Source organism: Vulpes lagopus, chromosome 15 (genome assembly GCF_018345385.1).
Source record: "Vulpes lagopus strain Blue_001 chromosome 15, ASM1834538v1, whole genome shotgun sequence".
Taxonomy (NCBI): domain Eukaryota; kingdom Metazoa; phylum Chordata; class Mammalia; order Carnivora; family Canidae; genus Vulpes; species Vulpes lagopus.
Window position 1 is genome coordinate 49112653 of NC_054838.1, and position 19044 is coordinate 49131696.

Consider the following 19044-nt stretch of genomic DNA (forward strand, 5'->3'; position numbering starts at 1 on the left):
CTTGGAGACCTGGGATCAAGTCCCATGTCGGGCTCCCTGCATGGAGCCTACTTTTCTCTCTGCATGTGTCTCTGCCTCTCTCTCTGTCTCTCATGAATAAATAAAATCTTTAAAAAAATAAAAAATAAAATAAAATAAAATATGTTAGTGGAACTTTGAATCTCTTGCTTGACTGTAATCCTACCTCTTATCTCTTTTATCATGTCTTATCAACATAACACTATTTTACTAGTGATTTATAGTGACTTATAGAATTTTTATAATTTATAGTGACTTATATTTTTTATTTTTATTATATTTTATTATATTTTAATTATATATTTTATTATATATTTTTATTATATTTATATATTTTATTATATTTATTATATTTTTATATATTTTATAATTTATAGTGACTTATAGAATATACATGAATATACATGAACACTTAACAGTATTCTAGACTCAAGCATATGGTTCACCTGAGAACAGCATCATGTTTTCTGCCTAGTGACATGTCTGAAATTTTATTTGTTTCAATTCAAAATTATATTCCAGTGATGGCAAAGTTTAGACCTCTTTTTTAAGTCTTGAGTTAATCATATAAGCTCATCATGTTAGGAGTGCAGAACAGCTTTTATCTTTATGTTCATCCCTTCTACCATTTTCCTACATATCATTGTGGTTTTTTTAGATCTCTGTGTTCCTTTTTGACATTTGAGTCCTCTCAAAAGTGGAATCAATTTCTTCTGTAACTTCTCTCTCAATTGGTATTTGAAACCAGTATTAGTCTTGATTCATTTGCCACTTTGGGAAGGGCATCTTTATAGCCTTGGCAATTCAGGTGGATTCTGTTTATCTGGCTGTTCTTTGGAAACTCAGTTTTGCATAGGATGTGTTTGCATTTTTGAACTGATGAAGCTAATAATGAAGCACAGGATGGTAAAATATAAAACTCAGGTAAAAATTTGTTTTGACTGTCAACCATTAAAAGTGCTCATAATATTTGTGCTTTCACTAAAGAGCCTAAGAGTAATAAAAACTATCTAGCATCCTAAAATAAGGCAATACTCTGAATATGCAGAGAATATATGCCATGAAATGAAGAGTAAAACAATTCTGTGACTGTAGTTCTGAAATTATCTTTATAAACCTAACATGAAAAAGTCTCAGTACTTTGTGGTTACTTTACTGTTTTCAGAGTATAGATGCTGCAAATGAGATTAGCATGAAATTCAATAAAGAAGGAAAGTTTGACACTTCTTAATGAAAAAAAGCACTAAGTACAAAAACTAAAGAATTAGTTGACAAATGCTTTTCTGGTTGTAAAATATGCTTGCTAGAGTATTCTTTTCTTGAAATTTTAAGACTTTGGAAATTCATTCATTTTAAGAATAACAATATCTACCATCAATATTAAATAAATATTATTCAGGTAAGAGTAGAACTAAACTATTTCTCAAGCTGTACCTTTAGAGATATTTTGCTAAAGAATAACATATCAATAGTGCTCCATAATTGGGCCCATCTTAAAGAAAAAAGTTTTCTTTTTTTTTTTTTGTTTATTAAGTTTTTTATTTTAATCCTAGTATAGTTCATATACAGTGTTATATTAGCTTCAGGTATACAATATAGTGATTCAACAGTTCTATACAATACTCAGTGCTCATTATGGTAAGTGTCTCCTTAATCCCCATTACCTATTTTACCCATTCCCCCCAGCTCCCTTCTGGTAATCAGCAGTTTGCTCTCTGGTAGTTAAGACTTTCTTGATTTGACTTTCTTTATTTCCTCTGTTTGTTTTTTTTTTTTCCTAAATTCCACATATGAGTGAAATCATATGGTATTTGTCTTTCTCTATTTTGCTTAGCATTATACTCTCTAGTTCTATCCATATCATTGCAAATGGCAAGATTTCATTGTTTTTTTATGTCTGAGTTATTACTTCCATCATATATATGTATATCTCACATCTTTATTCTTTCATCTACTGATGGACACTTGGGCTGCTTCTATAACTTGGTTATTGTAAATAATGCTGTAGTAAATATAGGGTACATGTATCCCTTTGAATTAGTGTTTTTATATTTTTTCAGTAAATATCCAGTAGTGTGATTACTGGATTGTAGGGTAGTTGTATTTTTTTTTTCTTTTTTGGGGGGGAGGGTGGCTACTTATATATATATTTTTTAATATTAATCCCAGTTTAGTTAACATACACTGTTATAGTGGCTTCGAGTGTATAATATAGTGATTCAATAAATCCAGTAAATCCATACATCATCCAGGGCTCATTACCACAAGTGCACTCTTCATTCAGTGCTCATTACCACAAGTGCACTCTTTTTTTTTTTTTTAATTTATTTTTATTTATTTATGATAGTCACAGAGAGAGAGAGAGAGGCAGAGACACAGGCAGAGGGAGAAGCAGGCTCCATGCACCGGGAGCCTGATGTGGGATTTGATCCCGGGTCTCCAGGATCGCGCCCTGGGCCAATGGCAGGCGCCAAACCGCTGCGCCACCCAGGGATCCCCCTACAAGTGCACTCTTAATAGCTGTCACCTGTTTCACGGATTCCCCCTCTCAAGTGTCTTCTGGTAACCTTTAGTTTGTTCTCTATAGTTAAGAGTCTGTTTCTTGGTTTCTCTCTTTCTCTCACTTTTTCCCTTTGCTACTTTGTTTTGTTTCTTAGATTCCGCAAATGAATTCAATCATATGATATTTGTCTTTCTCTGACTGACTGATTTCACTTAGCATTATACTCTCTAATTCCATCCAAGTCATTAAAAATGTCAGGATCTCATTCTCTCTTATGATTTAGCAGTATTCCATTGTGTATATGTACCACTACTTCTTTATCTATTCATCTATCGATGGACACTTGGGCTACAGTAGCCATAGTTTGGCTACTGTAAATAATGCTCCAATAATCATGAGGGCGGGTGCATGTATCCTTTCGAATGAATGTTTTTGTATTTTTTTTTTGGGGGGGGGGGGTAAATGTTCAGTAGTGCAATTCCTGGATGATAGGGTAGTTCTATTTTTAATTATCTGAGGAACCTCCATACCATCTTCCACAGTGGCTGCACCAGTTTGCATTCCCACCAACAGTGCACAAGAGTTCCTTTTTCTCCACATCCTCGCCAACAGGTGTTGTTTCTCGTATTTTCGATGTTAGCCATTCTGACAGGGATGAGGCAATATCTCATTGTGGTTTTGATTTGCATCTCCCTGATGATGAGTGCTGTGGAGTATCTTTTCATGTGTCTGTTGGCCACCTGTATGACTTCTTTGGAGGTATGTCTGTCCATGTCTTCCGCCTATTTTTTAATTGGATTATTTGGTTTTTTGGGTGTTGAGTTGCATCAGTTCTTATATATTTTGGATACTAACCCTTTATCAGATACGTCATTAGCAGATATCACCTCCCATTCAGTAGGTTGCCCTTTAGTTTTGTCGGCTATTGTCTTTTGCACTGCAGTAACTTTTTTTTTTTTAATTAATTTTTATTGGTGTTCAATTTACCAACATACAGAAAAACACCCAGTGCTCATCCCGTCAAGTGTCCACCTCAGTGCCCGTCACCCATTCCCCTCCAACACCTGCCCTCCTCCCCTTCCACCACCCCTAGTTCGTTTCCCCGAGTTAGGAGTCTTTATGTTCTGTCTCCCTTCCTGATATTTCCCAACATTTCTTTTCCCTTCCTTTATATTCCCTTTCACTATTATTCATATTCCCCAAATGAATGAGAACATACACTGTTTGTCCTTCTCCGATTGACATCTTAAAAGCAATTTACGAAAAGCCCACAGCAAATATCATTCTCAATGGGGAAGCACTGGGAGCCTTTCCCCTAAGATCAGGAACAAGACAGGGATGTCCACTCTCACCACTGCTGTTCAACATAGTTCTGGAAGTCCTCGCCTCAGCAATCAGACAACAAAAAGACATTAAAGGCATTCAAATTGGCAAAGAAGAAGTCAAACTCTCCCTCTTCGCCGATGACATGATACTCTACATAGAAAACCCAAAAGCCTCCACCCCAAGATTGCTAGAACTCATACAGCAATTTGGTAGCGTGGCAGGATACAAAATCAATGCCCAGAAATCAGTGGCATTTCTATACACTAACAATGAGACTGAAGAAAGAGAAATTAAGGAGTCAATCCCATTTACAATTGCACCCAAAAGCATAAGATACCTAGGGATAAACCTAACCAAAGAGGTAAAAGATCTATACCCTAAAAACTATAGAACACTTCTGAAAGAAATTGAGGAAGACACAAAGAGATGGAAAAATATTCCATGCTCATGGATTGGCAGAATTAATATTGTAAAAATGTCAATGTTACCCAGGGCAATTTATACGTTTAATGCAATCCCTATCAAAATACCATGGACTTTCTTCAGAGAGTTAGAACAAATTATTTTAAGATTTGTGTGGAATCAGAAAAGACCCCGAATAGCCAGGGGAATTTTAAAAAAGAAAACCATAACTGGGGGCATCACAATGCCAGATTTCAGGTTGTACTACAAAGCTGTGGTCACCAAGACAGTGTGGTACTGGCACAAAAACAGACACATAGAGAACCCAGAAGTGGACCCTGAAATGTACAGTCATCTAATATTCGATAATGCAGTAACTTTTTATTTTGATGTAGTCCTAGTAGTTTATTTTTACTTTTATTTCCCTTGCCTCAGAAGACATATCCAAAAAAAATGTTGTTACAGCCGATATTGGTAGTAGCACAGGTAGTAGCTCTCCTCTAGGATTTTTGTGGTTTCAACCTCACATTTAGGTTCTTAATCAATTTTGAGTTTATTTGTGTGTATGGTGTAAGGAAGTGGTCCAGTTTGATTCTTTAGTATGTTGCTATCCAGTTTTCCTAACACCATTTGTTGAGGAGACATTTTCCCATTGCATGTTCTTCCCTCCTTTTTCAAATAGTAATTGACCATATAGTTATGGGTTTATTTCTGGGCTTTCTGTTCCGTTCTCTGACCTATGTGTCTGTTTTTGAGTCAGTACCACGCTGTTTGAAACAGATTATCTTTTGTGACATACCTTTTGTGTCCCAAAACCTCCCTCTTGGGACTAGTTGTTAACAGGGACAGAGGTAGTTCTCATTTTTCCTAAGTTTGCTTATTCTGGCATTCTTTGTTGGTGCCCTGAGCCTCGTCCGCACTCAAACATGTTTTGTGTAGCTGTTTTCCAGCTGGTCCTTCTACCCTAGGTTGGAGGAAGTGAGAATTGAGAAAGAAAAGACACTATATTCTCATTCTCTCATACAGTTCAGTTCAACAGTATTCCATCCTATACCTACTTTATTCCAGGAATTGTAAATGGAAAAAAAAAGAAGTCCTTTCAAATGATATTTTTGCTAATGAAAGTCATGATTTTCCCACACCATCACAATCGCTCAGCCTTCAGTTGTCATGTACGTGTCCACATGTACTCATGACTGGACCAGAAGATACTTTGAAAATTTTCCCCAAATTCTTAATTTTTGCTCAGTTTCTTCTGTGACTTTCCTCTTGTGTGCTTGGGGGAAAATATTCTTCCCATCAATAAAGTAAAGAAAAATTAATCTCATTCTTCTTATCGTAGACAATTGCCATCTGTCACGAATTTTTTTGAGCCTCATACTGCTTTTTAGATAGTTTAATTCTGAAAGTTCTCAGACGTCCCGATATTACACCCTCCTCCCCCTTACCACATCCTTCACCATGCCTATGATCAAATAATTTTGTTTCCATCTTCAGACCTAGGAAGAGGAGTTTAGCTCAAGTGCTTTTCATGGGCAGAGCAAGAAGAAGGAATAGCTTGGAGCAGGGCTGTAGAGAGTTAACTAACTGTTCATCCTTTAGGGAAAAGAGAAATGGTCCTGAGTATCACAAACAGCAATAAATGCACTCATTTCTTTTTTCTGTTTCTTTCAAGCCATGGATAGTATAATATTACTTATCTGTGATAAGCAGCCTTTTAATCTGAAATGACAGATTAGAAAAGTGAATTACAAATTAAAAACAAGTGTTGCTTTGTCTTGTCAACCCTGAGAAGGTACTGTTAGGCCAAGTAGATTACATCTGTGAGGACATACTGGGTTTTTAATTACTAGGAAATTGAAGGTACAAAGACTTTTGCTTTGTTAGCTGTATAGAGGACTATTCTTTTTGTTTTCCCCATGGTTGTTTGAATTCTCTTGAAATTAATAGCTATTATGCTGTTAAACTGCCTTGTGGAAACTTTATTTGGATTTCAATAAAAGCTTTAGCCCTGAATAGTTTCCAGAGGAAAAAATAATGTTTACACTTAACTTTTGACTGAATATATAAAGTTCTTTAAGTTATCTTATTTTACCGCCTGAAAGCCAAGTACAGGGTTTTAATTCCTAGGAATTTGGTTGCAGTTGTATTCTGCCTATCTGGCCCTTTCTTTAGCAGGGAGACATGGGGCTGAGTGGGGCATGTGGGGAGGAGATGACAAAAGTTTGCTTATGCTAGATAAGCCCTAACCCTTCTAGAAGCAGGGGTACTTGCACAACCCACTTACAAACCAATAACTAGGAAACCATTAATCAATAAACACGTATTGGCTGCCTGCTCTGAACCAGGCATTGAGCTCTGATTAAGTAATCTGTATTTCTCATGTGTAGGATGGGTATGATCTACTCTACTTTTGAAGCAGGAGTACCTTGACCTCTACTAAAGAAGAGTTATGATAAATTATGATAAATTATCAGCCTTTAATGAAAGATGTGACTTGTTTTTGTAAGGGCCCTTTCCACTTATTATTTTGGTGGAACACTAAGTTTTAAGAAAAAGCTATAAAGAGCCTATTTTTGTTAATTTCTCATTAGCACTGACATCAAATGTAGTAACCTCTTCATGGTTTGGGGAAGTTGCTTGTTTTCCATTACAGAAGGAGTTTTCCCCAGCGTCCTTCAGAAACACCCCTCCTTGTGACTGCCTCCTATACCTGACACTGGGAGACAAAGCATGTGGTAGCCTGTTTAATCCATGTTGCCCTCTTCTCCCCAGACCTCAGCAGAATTGGCAGAATCATATTGACTCTTAGTGTCTGCTAGATGATGGCATTTGTCACTTCCATTCATATTTCATTGGCTAGTGTCTATCATATGGCCAGGCCTGTCTTTAAGGGAGCTGAGAGATGTGATTATCCTGTAGGAAGGGACAACCCATGTGAATGAGCAGTAATCCTAGCCTATTGCAGTCTCTTCAGTTCCAGTGAGAAGATATGTTTGTCCATTGTGATTTACTGAAATATGATCAAAGTATACAGACACTTTGTAATATGTGACTTATCTTTTCAGTGGCCAGACAAGTTACAGGGCCTGAGTTATACCGATTTACATTTGTTTCAAGAAATAGATTATTGCTCTGGCTCCAAATATCTAAAAAGTAACATATTATGCTTTTTTGAAAAATAACCCTCTAGGCAGACAGTTTCTCAAGCCCCACTGACTTTAGTCATGCCTAGTGGTGCCTTGTTCATGTAATTTATATATGCAGATATTTATATTTTCCACCAGCTGCTGCTGCTGATGATGATGATGGTCACCAGCACTTCTGTGGCAGTTACTATATTGCAAACACTATCCTAGGAGCTTTGCAGATGTTAACGTATTTCATTTGTGAACCGTCCTGTGAAGAAGATATTTCTATTATTCTTACTGTATAGAAAAGGAAACTGAGGCACAGAGATTAAAACTATGCCCAGTAAGATAACAAGTAAGTGAGAAAGTAACTGCTGTCTCTTAAATCTGGTTAGAACTAATAACTGAATGTGGCACCTGGGTGGTTCAGTTGGTTGAGCATTCGACCCCTAATTTCAGCTCAGGTCATGATCTCTGGGTCCTGGGGTCTCCTGCCCATAACACATCAGGCTCTGTGCTCAGCAGGGAGTCTGCTTGAAGATTTCTCCTTCTGCTTCTGCCCCTACTCCCACTTGTATGCTCTCTCTCTCTCTCTCTCTCTCTCTAAAATAATTCTTTATTCAAAAAAAGAACTAATAACTGACTTATTTTATCATTTCTTCCGTTTTTCTTCATATAGCAGTGATGTATGGATAGGAGCACAAGGAGAAAGAAAGTAGCATTCAATTAGGTTTGTTCCATTGTTTGATGTTTTCCAGTGCTTCCCATGGCTTTGTCTTCATTTTACTACAACACTTTAACATATGTGTTATCATTTCTCTCATTTTATAAATGAAAGAACCAGAGTTCACAAACATCAATATACATAGCAGTAAATACTAGAGCTGAGATGCAACCCCATATTCATTGTGGCTGCTATCTCTGCACTGAGCACCTTCTCTATACTCTTTCAGGTGATTCTAAAGGGTGTTCAGAGGAAACAAAATAAAAATGCATGATTATTTTCTGCCAGCAGAGTATATTCTTCCGTGATATTGATTAATAGTGTCTTATTTACTCACGTCCTATGAAAAGAGCTAAAGAGCTTGACAGGATCATGGGACACATCAGTATCAGCATCCAGTGGCAACCATGGAGTGACGTGATATTCACACTGAATGTCTATAAGATTTTACTCATTGTGGAGCCTGTGATACTGGTTTATTAGAATAGACTAGGGTAATGCTGCCAAATATCCCTTTATACCATCAGTATAGCCTGACTATTGCATCTTCTTCTCCAAGTGGATACTTAAACGAATTCTGTTTACATCTGCAATCAATTGATGGGTCAATCGATAGATATAGATACATGTAGATAACATGGTTTACTTCATCATTTTGCCAAGGACAAGTTTTATTGACTTTTTTTAATAAATGATTTTCTTTTTCTTAATCTTTATTGAAAAGTTGAACAATGTGACCTCAAGAACCAAACAAATATCTGGAAATTACAGTTAAAATTGATGAATAAAATGCTAGTGTCTCCCTTTTACCTAAAGCTATATTTTTTAGCTCAGTTTTTGTTGTTGAAGATAATTGATTCCTTACCTTTCCATTTACCTGTTTTCTTACGTTCAATAAATATTTTAGGATACCAGAATGTATAATTTATGATTGGCCTTTGGGTTATTGGGAGCAAAAATCCCTATTTGCTGTCTAAAAGAAGCTTTACTGTCATGTAGGTAATATACTCTAATGTTTGTATAATGACTATTCATTCTTGTATTGTTGAGTTTACCCAAAGCATTCCTGAATTCTGTTCACTTGATGTAGGGCTCTGGGACACAGAAATAAATGATCTGTTCTTATGGGTTAACATTATGTATTTTAAAATGGACATTTTAAATGTTTCAGTCTATTAAATTTTTTTTTTTTTAAGTTCAAAAGAACTGGGGCACCTGGGTGATTCAATCAGTTAAGCATCTGCCTTTGGCTCAGGTCATGATCCTAGGGTCCTGGTGTCGAGCCCCACATCGGGCTCCCTACCCAGCTGGGTGCCTTGTTTTCCCTCTTTCTCTATGCCTGCTGCTCCCCCTGCTTGTGCGCTCTCTCTCTCTCTCTCTCTCTCTCTCTCTCTCTCTCTGTCTCAAATAAATAAATAAATAAAGTTTTAAAGAACTGTATTTTTTAAAAATTGGTAACTTTTGAAGTCCAGTGAATAAAAATGACAATTTCTACCTTCTGTATTCTTTCTTACTTGCAATTTGCATAGATCTTCCTAAAGTTTTTTCCCCAGGAAAATAGAAACAGTCATACCCTCGAATATTGCATGTTAAGAAATTGGGTCATACTATCCTGTTGGTTACTTTTTTTCTTTAATCTAATATCACATAATAAGTCTCTTCTTAGTTCACTACTTCTACTTTTTTGGACCATAGATTTCTCAAACCTGGAAGGTATCAGTGGTTTTCTATGTCTAGGATTTCCTAAAAATTTTTTGTGTATTGTTAGAACAATTTTTTGATACATATTTTTATCTCTGAATTGGTGTTGAATTACGTGAATGTTTAGTCCTCCATCTTTTTTATTTTTATTTTTTATCTTTTCATTTTATTATTACGTATTAAATTTTAATTCTAGTGTAGTTAACATCCAGTGTTATATTAGTGTCAGATATACAATACAGTGATTCAACAGCTCCATATTTACTCAATGCTCATCAAGATAAGTGTACTCTTAATCCCCATCACCTATTTCCCCCATCTTCCCACCCATCCTCCCTTCAGTAGCCATCAATTTGCTCTCTGTAGTGAACAGTTTCTTGGTTTACTCTCTTTCATTTCTTTTACCTTTGCTCCTTTATTTCACTTCTTTTTATTTATTTATTTTATTTTATTTAAATTTTTAAATTATTTTTAATTGGAGTTCAGTATGCCAACATATAGCATATCATCCAGTGCCCCTCCCGTCAAGTGCCCCCCTCAGTGCCTGTCACCCATTAACCCCCACCCCCCGCCCTCCTCCCTTTCTACTACCCTTTGTTCGTTTCCCAGAGTTAGGTGTCTCTCATGCTGTGTCACCTTCCCTGATATTTCCCACTCATTTTCTCTCCTTTCCCCTTTATTCCCTTTCACTATTTTTTATATTTCCCAAATGTATGAGACCATATAATGTTTGTCCTTCTCTGATTGACTTGCTTCACTCAGCATAATATCCTCCAGTTCCATCCATATTGAAGCAAATGGTGGGTATTTGTCATTTCTAATGGCTGAGTAATATTCCATTATATACACAGACCACATCTTCTTTATCCATTCATCTTTCGATGGACACTGAGGCTCCTTCCACAGTTTGGCTATTGTGGACATTGCTGCTATAAACACTGGGGTGCAGGTGTCCCGGGGTTTCACTGCATCTGTATCTTTGGGGTAAATCCCCAGCAGTGCAATTGCTGGGTCATAGGGCAGGTCTGTTTTTAACTCTTTCAGGAACCTCCACACAGTTTTCCAGAGTGGCTGTACCAGTTCACATTCCCACCAACAGTGCAAGTAGCATGTTCCTTAACCTCCATCTATTTGTGCTCTTTCCAGATTTTTTTCTTTTGGTTGATCTTTTATTTCATAGCATTGTGGTCAGAAAAGATGCCTGGTATGACTTCAATCTCTTTGAGTTTGTTGAGGTTTGTTTTGTGGCCTAATAAATGATGTATTCTGAAATGCATCCCATGTGTACTTGAAAAGAATGTCTATTCTGCTATTTTAGGATGGAATGTTCTGAATGTGTGGGAAATCCATCTAGTCTAGTGTGTCATGCAAAGCCATTGTTTTCTTATTGATTTTCTGTTAATGTGATCTGTCCATTGATATAAGTAGGGTATTAAAATCCTCTATTATTAATGTATCACTATCAATTAGTTCCTTTATGTTTGTTATTAACTGTTTTATGTATTTGGGTGCTCCTATGTTGGGTGTATAAATATTTAGAATTATTATATCCTCATTGGATTGTTCTTTTTATTATCAGTGTCATTATTCTCTTGTTACAGTCTTTGTTTTAAAGTCTAATTCATCTGATATACGTATAGCTATTCTGGTTTTGTTCTGACATCCTTCTGCATGTTAGATATTCTGCATGATGAAGATTTCTCTAACCCCTCACTTTCAATCTGCATGTATCTTTAATTCTGAAAGGAATATCATATAGGCAGCATACAGATTGGCTTATTTTTTTACACATTCCATCACCCTATATCTTTTGATTGGAGCATTTTTTCATTTACTTTCAAGGTAATTACTGATAGATATGTATTTATTGCCGTTTTGTTACTTTTTTGTGGTCATCTGTGTAGTTTTCTTTTTTCTCTTGCTCTCTTTAACAGTTTGATGACTACTTTAGTGTTAAACCTGGATTCCTTTCTGTTTATTCTTGTATATCTGGTACCATGTTTTGATTTGAGGTTCCATTAGGTTTGTGTAGAACATCTCTTCTGCATATAGCAGTCTATATTCAGTTGATGGTTGCTTAAATTAGAACCCATTCTTTCCTCTTACCCTTTCCCCTATATTTCAGGTATATGGTATCCGATCTCACATCCTATTATTTTCTGAATTCTTCCACTGATTTTTATAGAAAGACTTATTTGTGTGTGTGTGTGTGTGTGTGTGTGTGTGTGTGTCCTACTTTCCATGCTCTCTTACTTACGGTCTTTCCTTTCCACTCCAAGTGTTTCCTTAATGTTTCTTGTAGAGCTGGTTTAGTGGTCATGAATTACTTCAACTCTTGTTTGTCTGAGAAACTGTCTCTCCCATTCTGAATGATAATATTACTAAATCAACCATTTTTGGCTGATATTATTTCCTGTTAGCACTTTGAATATATCATGCCACCTTCTTTTGACCTCTAAAGTTTCTGCTGAAAAATCCACTCACAGCCTTGTGACAGTTCCCTTATATGTAACTATCTTCTTTTCTCTTGCTCTTAAAATTCTTTATCACTACTTTTTGCCATTTTAATTACTATGTGTCTTGACGTTGACTTCCTTGGGTTGATTTTCGGGGGGATCTCTGCCTCCTGGATCTGGATATCTATTTTCTTTTCCAGATTTGGAAATTTTTAGCTATTATTTCTTCACATAAATTTTCTGACCCCTTTTATTTTTATTCTGGAATCCTTTAATGCAAATGTTATTACATTTGATGAAGTCACTGAGTTCCCTGAGTCTGTTGTCATTTTGTATAATTATTTTTCTTTCAAGTTGCTCATTCATTCCTCTGCTTCCTCTAGCCTACTGTTCATTCCATCTTGTGAATTTTTAATTTTATTTATTTTTTTCTTCATTTCTGATTTGTTCTTTTTTATCTCTTTGTTAAGGGCCTCATTTATATTCTCCATTCTTTTCTCAAGTGCAGTGAGTGTCTTTATGACATTACTTTAAATTCTCTGTCAGGAAATACCCACCATTTACTTCGACATGGTTGGAACTGGAGGGTATTATACTGAGTGAAATAAGTCAATCAGAGAAGGACAAATATTATATGGTCTCATTCATTTGGGGAATATAAAAAATAGTGAAAGGGAATAAAGGGGAAAGGAGAAAAAATGAATGGGAAATATCAGAAAGGGAGACAGACCATGAGAGACTCCTAACTCTGGGAAACAAACAAGAGGTGGTGGAAAGGGAGGTGGGTGGGGGGTGGGGGTGACTGGGTGAAGGGCACTGAGTGAGGGGGGCACTTGATGGGATGAGCACTGGGTGATACGCTATATGTTGGCAAATTGAACTCCAATAAAAAATAAATAAACAAAAAAAATCTGTCAGGCATATTATTTTTATGCATTTCTGTTAGGTCTCTTACTGTCGTTTTTTTTTTTTTTTTTTTTTTAATCTTTTACTTATTTATTTATGATAGTCACAGAGGAGAGAAAGAGAGAGAGAGAGAGAGGCAGAGACACAGGCAGAGGGAGAAGCAGGCTCCATGCACCGGGAGCCCGATGTGGGATTCGATCCCGGGTCTCCAGGATCGCGCCCTGGGCCAAAGGCAGGCGCCAAACCGCTGCGCCACCCAGGGATCCCTCTTACTGTCGTTTTTGCATTGTTTTTTCCATTTGGGATATATTCCTCTGTCTCCCCATTTTGCCTAATTCTTGTGTCTGTTTTTCTATGTCAGGGAAGTGAGCTATGTCTCCCGTTCTTTAATGTAGTGGCCTTATGAAGAAGAGGTCCTGCAGTGCCCTGTGGTGCAGTTTTCCCTGTTCCCTTAGAACCTGATGCCACAAGTGGTGTCTCCTATGTGTGTTACATGTACTCTGCTGTTTTGTTCTGGTTCCTTTTCCCCTCAGTCCAGTTGTCTGCAGAGGCTCTTTTTGCTTATTGTCTGCAGTGTTTTTTCCCTGGCTGGGGTGTGGTATGTAGTTTTAACAGAGTATGCTCTGCTTATGAAATGAAACCCATAATTTCCAGTACCCAGCCTTGCGAGTGGTTGTGCAGTTTTAACAAGGTGCTCTGCAAACTTCCACAGGGCCTGCAGCCATTACTGCCAAAACTACAGTCTTTCAAAATGCATGGGTGGGAAGATGCAGTGTCTTTGCACTGAATTTCTGAGAGGGGCAGCCTGCAGTGCTGGGGCTGATGTTAGCATGAGTGGAAAGGGTGGATGTGCCAAAGCACTGGGGTGTGGGACTTGGTATAAACAAATCAAGTGGTGAATTTCCTGCTGGTGTCTGCAGGTGATCATGTGTATATGCTAAGGGATGGGGGGTGGGGGCAGGGGCACCTGCCAGCTCCTTTGTTCTTGGAGGAGTTTTCCTTTGGACATGCTCTGAGATGATTAAATAACTTACTGTATACCTCAGGTGTTTTTCAAGGTGCTGATTCTACCCTGTATATGGAGGGTAGATACACACATAGTCCCTTTAAGGGACGTCTTCCTATTGCCCTCAGGGCTCTTCCAAAACGGAGCCCGCTGATTTTTAAGATTCCAGGTTTTAAGTCCCTCTTATTTGTAAGAAGTCCATAAATTCAGCTCCTCTTGGGATGCCTGAGTGGCTCAACGGTTGAGCATCCGCCTTTGGCTCAGAGCGTGATCCTAGAGTCCTGGGATCAAGTCCCACATCAGGCTCCCTGCATGGAGCTTGCTTCTCCCTTTGCTTATGTCTCTGCCTCTGTCTCTGCATCTCTCATGACTAAATAAATAAAATATTTTTAAAAAATAAACTCCTCTTGCTCTCAATGCCAAATGTTATGAGGATTCATCTCTTTTCATGCAAGCTTCCTGGTGTGTGAATCTGTTTCTCATCCATCTCCGTGCCTGTGGCTCCCTCTTGACCACAGATGGCCACTCTGTTTTGCTCCCCACTATGTCCCCACCCTTGTATCCTCTTCAATATGGACTATTCTCTGCCTTTAGTTATGGAGTTTGTTTTCCCAGTCTTCATTTTCTGAGTTTTTACACTGATATGAGTGTTATCCAGTTGTGTCCATGAGATGAGGTGAGTTTAGGGTCTTCTTACTCCACCATCTTCCAACTTCTTTCTAATCCACTATCTTTATTGGAATCCACTTTTAATTTTTTATTGATTTGGATTATTTTCATATATTATTTGAGAATATTAAGAAATACCATAGCTCCACCACATATAATGAAAATTTTCATTATAGTACCAAGAAAATATTTGAATTTTTCCTCAGGGTATTACTTGGTATTTTTAAATTAAATCCTTTTTCAAAAAAAGAAGTAATCTCATTTGATCTGGGCTCAAAACGTTAAGAAAATTAGAACAGATTTAAAATCTAGAAAAAGCAATGAAAATAAATTGGTATTTCATAATGTAGGATCTTTGGGGGATTTTTGGTGGACTATTTTGAATTCTTTGCATATAATAAAAAATGCAGTAGAAAGAATACTGGGCTAGATTCAGGAGATCTGTGTTAGAATCCTGGTTCTCAAGCGTAGAACAACGAAAATGAAGTTTTTAGCAACTCAATGAGCCATCTGAAGATTATAAAGCTTTCTCTCTACCTCATATGTTTTGAGAATTCCATGAAAAAGAACATGTGAATAGCTTTGTAATTTAGTTATTGATGCACAATAAAGGTTTTATTCTTACTACATTTGCTTCTATCATCTGGAAAAACATGAAATGAAGGATAATGCCAATTTTAGAAAAAAATGGATGGGATGAGGGTAACATATTTACACAGATTCTTTCAATGAAGGATCTATGTATTCGAAGGATCTATGTATTCTAAGGAAGCAAGTGTTTATAGTAACTTTAGTGGATGTGAACCTCTCTACTTCTACACCAAAATAAAAATTCAGACTCTAACTAAAACTGTGCCATTAAGTCCCAAAACAGTAGAGCCAACTAAGAGATAATGGAAATTGAGCATAAACTCTTACTGTGATTTTTCTTTTCTCTTAGTGTACTTAAATGAAGCAGGGTTCAACTTTGTAAGAAAATGCATTCAAGCTGTGGAAACAAGAGGTAAGTTGCCGGACAGGGACTATGTTACTGTAATATAGTTCATTCTTATATAGAAACCTCTCAAAAGATGAGGATGTATTTCATCATTAACAAGAAATTAACTTTAAGAACTATATACATGTATAAATTATCTACATACACAAATAACTATAGTTTGAACTTTACCAAAAATCATACTGTATTTCTTTTTCATGATTTTTCCTAATGAAGGCTTGCTTTATTTCTTATTGATAGACTTTGTGTTGTTTATTACTGTAAGCACCTCTTTGATTTTTTTCAAGCTTTAGAGTGGTAAGATTCTGAAGGAGCTGGTCTTCTTCCTTATATTATATCCCTCAGTGATTTCAGTCATGGTCACAATTCTAACACTTTCCTCTCTCTAGTCACGATCTCTCACCTGAAGCCTATTCTAGGTACCTATTACACTCTTTCAATTCCAGGAAAACTTGTCTAAAGCAAAACTCATATTGGGCTGTGAAATCCTGTGAACTTAGGCTCAGATTTTGGTACTGCCACTTAGAAGTTTTGAGAAATTAAGTATATTTCTTAAATTCTCTAAATCTGTTTTCTCATCTTCAAAATGAAGATGTAAGTACCTTCCAGCTCTTCAAAATGCAGGATACCATGACTGAGGAAATAGAGGGTGAGAAATACTGATTATTATTTCCTATCTTTGATGCTTTTTTGTATTCAAAAGGTGGTGAATGAACAGGGGTACTTTGCTACTTTGAAGATCTTCGAAAGACTTTTGGACACTGTTCAACGTCTGCTCTGAGAAATATATGTGTGATAGGTGATCCAGGGTAGATTTGCTGAAGTTGGATTGCTTTTAAATTCTGTACAGATATTTGCTTGAGGTTTATAACATTCTGTTCTTGTGCTGCTGTGTCTCAAGCTATTCTCTTGTGATTTTTCCTTCTCATTAGGCATCACTGTTTTAGGACTCTACCGGATAGGAGGAGTAAACTCCAAAGTTCAGAAACTCATGAACACAACATTTTGTAAGTTTTGGTTGAAGCTGGCTACTTAATTTTAGTATTATAAATAATCCAAACCATAGTTTTCTTTGATAACTATACTGTTGCTTATCTTTGAATATTTTCAAGTAATATTTAAAATTAATATTGGCATTCAGTTTTTAATGTTCAGTTATAATAGATGAACATTCATAATTTGAGAGGGGTCCTTTTTATAATGCTGGACTTTTTCTCAAATATCCTTTGATTACCTAGAAATGAAATGAGATTTATGGATACTGGATTCAGATTGCCTCACTTGGAACTCTAACTCGCCACTTAAAAGTTTTGTGACCTTGGGTAACCTCTTTGTGCCTCAACCTTCTCATGCATAAAATGGGAATAATATAGTGCCTGCCTTATTGAGAAGTATGAAGACTGGATGTGTTAATCCATATAAAGTACTTGGAAACATACCTGGCAGATGGTAAATACTCTTACCATCTGTGGTCTTAGCAATTAACAATAATTTGATTTGGAACACTTATTCTACAAGAAATCTTTGAGGTTTATAAAGTGTCAGAGGGAGATTTACACCACTCCACACAAACAGCAGTCCTACAGTTAAATCTGTTGGCACCCTAAGAAATAAATGTCTCTCTCTTTGACCTCTTTGACCTTTCTTTATTTATCTTCTTTATGGTGTGAGTGATATTTTGAATTGCACAGTTTAAACATTTTTGCTCTTTCAGCTCCAAAATCCCCTCCTGATATTGACATTGATATTGAATTGTGGGATAATAAGACGATAACAAGTGGGCTGAAAAACTACCTCAGGTAAGGAGGGTTTAGCTCCTCCTCTGCATGTGATGACCCCTTACATCCTGGGCAGGTGCCATGTGACTCCTTGAAGCTCCTGTGTACAAGCTTCACTGCTTAGAGCAATTCCTTCACTTCAGCTGAAATAGCATAAGGTAGTAGTGTTTATGTGTAGTGTTTTGGAACTTATACTTGCTTTTTCAAATAATAAACTTAAGAGGCTGCAGTATTTTATGAATACTAATACTTGTTTCATATTAAATTTGAATGTGTTTTCATGTATTTTTTAAAGAATAAGTTGAAATTAAAAGTTTTTTGTTTTGCTTTTGTTTTTTATTTAACTGTTGTCCTCATATCTGAGAGAGATTTTGCTGTTGTGGTTCAGTAGTTCTTATAAATTGAAAGCCTCGCCTTTTAGTACAATTGTACCTAGAAGGGCCTTGGTTTCTTGAGGGACTGCCTGGAGTGGCCCTACTAGGATGTTAATTATACTTCCTAATCAGCCAGTTCTTAAAGAAGTATTGAAAGTTCAGGGGAAATAAAATAAAAATAAGAAATAAGAAGATAATGCCATTCTCATGCCTCCATTGCAGGTGCCTTGCAGAACCACTGATGACTTACAAATTACACAAAGATTTTATTGTTGCAGTGAGTAAGTACACTTACATTGGATGCATTATAATTGATGCAAGTTTATTTTGTATCACTTAGAGGTGTAAATTTAAACCAACTAGCTGAGATTTTCCTACATATTGCTTAAGAAACTGTCAGTCTGATACTTAATAGCTGAGAGTGTGGTTTGTAAACCAGTAAGAAATTGCAAATGGTTTATTAAAGACATAAACGTGAGACCTAAAGGCATAAAACTAGAAGATATAGGCAGTAGTTCTTTGACCAGAGAAACATTTTTCTAGGTATGTCTTCTCTGATAAGGGAAACAAAAAGCAAAATTAAACAATTGGGACTACACCAAAATAAAAAAGTGTGTGCTATGAAGGAAACCATCAACAAAACATAAAGGCACCCTACTGAATGGGAGAAAATATTTGCAAATGATATATCCAATAAGGGGTTAATACCCAAAATATATAAAGAACTTATGCAACTCAACACTAGAAAAAAAATTTAATTTAAAAAGAGGCAGAGGACATTTTTCCAAAACAGACATACAGATGGCTAGCAGACAACATGAAAAGACACTCAACGTCACTCATCATCAGGGAAATGCAAGTCAAAACTACAATGACGTGTCACCTCACACCTGTCAGATGACTAAAAATAATAACACAGGAAACAGCAGGTGAGGATGTGAAGAGGGGGAACCATCTTGCCTGTTGGTGAGAATTCAAACTGGTGCAGCCACTCTGGAAAACGTATGGAGGTTCCTCAAAATATTAAAAATTACCATATGATCCTGTGATTCC

The 19044-nt window shown here is 36.6% G+C and overlaps 1 protein-coding gene across 5 annotated transcripts in view; it reads left to right on the top strand.

Annotated features, from left to right (window-relative positions):
• The window catches only part of ARHGAP42 (Rho GTPase activating protein 42), a 287887-nt gene that overhangs the window by 230551 nt on the left and 38292 nt on the right, over positions 1-19044 (top strand). For all 5 annotated transcript variants that reach the window (XM_041730578.1, XM_041730579.1, XM_041730580.1 and 2 more), the window contains 4 exons: positions 15783-15845; positions 16772-16846; positions 17554-17638; positions 18214-18272. In XM_041730578.1, coding sequence (XP_041586512.1) covers positions 15783-15845; positions 16772-16846; positions 17554-17638; positions 18214-18272 — 282 coding nt within the window. The remainder of the gene's footprint in view (positions 1-15782; positions 15846-16771; positions 16847-17553; positions 17639-18213; positions 18273-19044) is intronic.